This window comes from Nanorana parkeri, unplaced genomic scaffold, assembly GCF_000935625.1.
Source record: "Nanorana parkeri isolate BGI_ZX_2015 unplaced genomic scaffold, ASM93562v1 scaffold3726, whole genome shotgun sequence".
In the NCBI taxonomy this organism is placed as follows: Eukaryota; Metazoa; Chordata; class Amphibia; order Anura; family Dicroglossidae; genus Nanorana; species Nanorana parkeri.
Genome location: NW_017309994.1, coordinates 1 through 4,504, shown reverse-complemented (window position 1 = coordinate 4,504; position 4,504 = coordinate 1). Strand labels below are relative to the sequence as shown.

Sequence of the window (4,504 nt, the reverse complement as noted above, 5' to 3'; positions counted from 1 at the left end):
AGAGCAAGGCTCCTCCTCTGCAGAGAGGCCACTGCTTCCACACAGAGCAAGGTTCCTCCTCTGCAGAGAGGCCACTGCTTCCACACAGAGCAAGGTTCCTCCTCTGCAGAGAGGCCACTGCTTCCACACAGAGCAAGGTTCCTCCTCTGCAGAGAGGCCACTGCTTCCACACAGAGCAAGGTTCCTCCTCTGCAGAGAGGCCACTGCTTCCACACAGAGCAAGGTTCCTCCTCTACAGAGAGACCACTGCTTCCATATAGAGAGCAAGGCTCCTCCTCTGCAGAGAGGCCACTGCTTCCACACACAGAGCAAGGCTCCTCCTCTGCAGAGAGACCACTGCTTCCATATAGAGAGCAAGGCTCCTCCTCTGCAGAGAGACCACTGCTTCCACACACAGAGCAAGGATCCTCCTCTGCAGAGAGACCACTGCTTCCACACACAGAGCAAGGTTCCTCCTCTGCAGAGAGACCACTGCTTCCACACACAGAGCCGTGCTCCTCCTCTGCAGAGAGACCACTGCTTCCACACACAGAGCAAGGCTCCTCCTCTGCAGAGAGACCACTGCTTCCACACACGGAGCAAGGCTCCTCCTCTGCAGAGAGACCACTGCTTCCACACAGAGAGCAAGGCTCCTCCTCTGCAGAGAGACCACTGCTTCCACACACAGAGCAAGGCTCCTCCTCTGCAGAGAGACCACTGCTTCCACACAGAGCGCAAGGCTCCTCCTTATGCTTTTACACACCTGAAATGCATTCAGAGGGTTTAAACGTCGCTCTCCTGCAGTCTCCGCCCCTTTTTTTCTGTTGCTATGGATCGGTAGTTCTGATAGGTTGACAGGTTCTCTGTATTCCATGTTACAGGAAGTGAAGGTCTGCGCTCTGTACCGGGAGGAAGAGGATGTGAAGTGCGTCAGCCTGTCCAAGGTAACGTACGACGGCGGCTGCAGCTTTTATCATAAACACCCCATCAGTCTGCTGCAGGCAGGAGGAAGCATTTCATCCGTCTCCCCTCCCCCGGTGATCAGTCTGCTGCAGGCAGGAGGAAGTATTTCCTCAGTCTCCCCTCGAGTGATCAGTCTGCTGCAGGCCGGAGGAAGCATTTCCTCAGCCTCCCCCCCCCCAGTGATCAATCTGCTGCAGGCAGGAGGAAGTATTTCCTCAGTCTCCCCTCGAGTGATCAGTCTGCTGCAGGCCGGAGGAAGCATTTCCTCAGCCTCCCCCCCCCCAGTGATCAATCTGCTGCAGGCAGGAGGAAGTATTTCCTCAGTCTCCCCTCGAGTGATCAGTCTGCTGCAGGCCGGAGGAAGCATTTCCTCAGCCTCCCCCCCCCCAGTGATCAATCTGCTGCAGGCAGGAGGAAGTATTTCCTCAGTCTCCCCTCGAGTGATCAGTCTGCTGCAGGCCGGAGGAAGCATTTCCTCAGCCTCCCCCCCCCCAGTGATCAATCTGCTGCAGGCAGGAGGAAGTATTTCCTCAGTCTCCCCTCGAGTGATCAGTCTGCTGCAGGCCGGAGGAAGCATTTCCTCAGCCTCCCCCCCCCCAGTGATCAATCTGCTGCAGGCAGGAGGAAGTATTTCCTCAGTCTCCCCTCGAGTGATCAGTCTGCTGCAGGCCGGAGGAAGCATTTCCTCAGCCTCCCCCCCCCCAGTGATCAATCTGCTGCAGGCAGGAGGAAGTATTTCCTCAGTCTCCCCTCGAGTGATCAGTCTGCTGCAGGCCGGAGGAAGCATTTCCTCAGCCTCCCCCCCCCCAGTGATCAATCTGCTGCAGGCAGGAGGAAGTATTTCCTCAGTCTCCCCTCGAGTGATCAGTCTGCTGCAGGCCGGAGGAAGCATTTCCTCAGCCTCCCCCCCCCCAGTGATCAATCTGCTGCAGGCAGGAGGAAGTATTTCCTCAGTCTCCCCTCGAGTGATCAGTCTGCTGCAGGCCGGAGGAAGCATTTCCTCAGCCTCCCCCCCCCCAGTGATCAATCTGCTGCAGGCAGGAGGAAGTATTTCCTCAGTCTCCCCTCGAGTGATCAGTCTGCTGCAGGCCGGAGGAAGCATTTCCTCAGCCTCCCCCCCCCCAGTGATCAATCTGCTGCAGGCAGGAGGAAGTATTTCCTCAGTCTCCCCTCGAGTGATCAGTCTGCTGCAGGCCGGAGGAAGCATTTCCTCAGCCTCCCCCCCCCCAGTGATCAATCTGCTGCAGGCAGGAGGAAGTATTTCCTCAGTCTCCCCTCGAGTGATCAGTCTGCTGCAGGCCGGAGGAAGCATTTCCTCAGCCTCCCCCCCCCCAGTGATCAATCTGCTGCAGGCAGGAGGAAGTATTTCCTCAGTCTCCCCTCGAGTGATCAGTCTGCTGCAGGCCGGAGGAAGCATTTCCTCAGCCTCCCCCCCCCCAGTGATCAATCTGCTGCAGGCAGGAGGAAGTATTTCCTCAGTCTCCCCTCGAGTGATCAGTCTGCTGCAGGCCGGAGGAAGCATTTCCTCAGCCTCCCCCCCCCCAGTGATCAATCTGCTGCAGGCAGGAGGAAGTATTTCCTCAGTCTCCCCTCGAGTGATCAGTCTGCTGCAGGCCGGAGGAAGCATTTCCTCAGCCTCCCCCCCCCCAGTGATCAATCTGCTGCAGGCAGGAGGAAGTATTTCCTCAGTCTCCCCTCGAGTGATCAGTCTGCTGCAGGCCGGAGGAAGCATTTCCTCAGCCTCCCCCCCCCCAGTGATCAATCTGCTGCAGGCAGGAGGAAGTATTTCCTCAGTCTCCCCTCGAGTGATCAGTCTGCTGCAGGCCGGAGGAAGCATTTCCTCAGCCTCCCCCCCCCCAGTGATCAATCTGCTGCAGGCAGGAGGAAGTATTTCCTCAGTCTCCCCTCGAGTGATCAGTCTGCTGCAGGCCGGAGGAAGCATTTCCTCAGCCTCCCCCCCCCCAGTGATCAATCTGCTGCAGGCAGGAGGAAGTATTTCCTCAGTCTCCCCTCGAGTGATCAGTCTGCTGCAGGCCGGAGGAAGCATTTCCTCAGCCTCCCCCCCCCCAGTGATCAATCTGCTGCAGGCAGGAGGAAGTATTTCCTCAGTCTCCCCTCGAGTGATCAGTCTGCTGCAGGCCGGAGGAAGCATTTCCTCAGCCTCCCCCCCCCCAGTGATCAATCTGCTGCAGGCAGGAGGAAGTATTTCCTCAGTCTCCCCTCGAGTGATCAGTCTGCTGCAGGCCGGAGGAAGCATTTCCTCAGCCTCCCCCCCCCCAGTGATCAATCTGCTGCAGGCAGGAGGAAGTATTTCCTCAGTCTCCCCTCGAGTGATCAGTCTGCTGCAGGCCGGAGGAAGCATTTCCTCAGCCTCCCCCCCCCCAGTGATCAATCTGCTGCAGGCAGGAGGAAGTATTTCCTCAGTCTCCCCTCGAGTGATCAGTCTGCTGCAGGCCGGAGGAAGCATTTCCTCAGCCTCCCCCCCCCCAGTGATCAATCTGCTGCAGGCAGGAGGAAGTATTTCCTCAGTCTCCCCTCGAGTGATCAGTCTGCTGCAGGCCGGAGGAAGCATTTCCTCAGCCTCCCCCCCCCCAGTGATCAATCTGCTGCAGGCAGGAGGAAGTATTTCCTCAGTCTCCCCTCGAGTGATCAGTCTGCTGCAGGCCGGAGGAAGCATTTCCTCAGCCTCCCCCCCCCCAGTGATCAATCTGCTGCAGGCAGGAGGAAGTATTTCCTCAGTCTCCCCTCCCCCAGTGATCAGTGTGGAGTAACTTTGTATCCAGTCACAAGGTGAGAGGCTGCAGCAGGGGGCTGATCTGTGTCAGACATTTGTGAACACAGACACTGGGAATTACATGATTGTGGCATCTCAGTCCAGGATAGATGGATGATGCCTGAAGATGGTGCCGTCCTTCTGGAGAGAAAGACAGATGATGGTATTTTAGGGAGGAGTCATGTGATCTCTCCGACAGGCAATAAATACAGGAAAGTGTCACATGACCGTGTATCTGTGAAGTTCTTGGCTGTGTTCACAAACGTCTGACACAGATCGGCCCCCTCACCCTGTGAAGTCACGGAGGGAATGCGTTGGGTGTTGCGCGGGATTTAACGTCGCATTTCTTTTCTCTTGTTCAGGATTCCCGCACCCGGCGATCCGGCACCAAGAGAAACTGCAACTTCCTCTGCAAAGTCAAGCAGAGGCTGCGATCTGCGAGCTCCACGTCTCACATCGGGATGGCTATTCCTAGACCTCGAGGATGAGCGATACTTCGCTGCGTCGCTGCAAAAAGAGCGCGGCCCCCGACCTACCGCAAACCGCTTCTCCGCGCGCAACTTCTATCACTGCGTCACCGGATCCAGAATAATCAATGAAAACCTTAATAAAGCTTTCCTGCACTTCCTATGAGAGGCATACACTCATTAACCATTCACCGAGCCATTCACCGGGTGAATCTCCGCCCACGTTCACTCTGTGCGAATCGAGGCAACAAATGAAAGACCTTCTTATATATAATGTTCAGATGTAATACCACATTATGGCCACTAGATGGAGCTGAGGAGC

At 56.7% G+C, this 4,504-nt stretch overlaps 1 protein-coding gene across 2 annotated transcripts in view; it reads left to right on the top strand.

The window, feature by feature from the left end:
- The window catches only part of LOC108803435 (cathelicidin-2-like), a 20,654-nt gene extending 16,311 nt beyond the window's left edge, over positions 1-4,343 (top strand). The window contains exon 4 of one of the 2 annotated variants that reach the window (XM_018575275.1): positions 4,078-4,343. In XM_018575275.1, the coding sequence (XP_018430777.1) occupies positions 4,078-4,203 (126 nt within the window). In that variant the 3' untranslated portion in view covers positions 4,204-4,343. The remainder of the gene's footprint in view (positions 1-4,077) is intronic. The other variant, XM_018575276.1, reaches the window with a different exon arrangement.
- Positions 4,344-4,504: the final 161 nt, after the last annotated feature.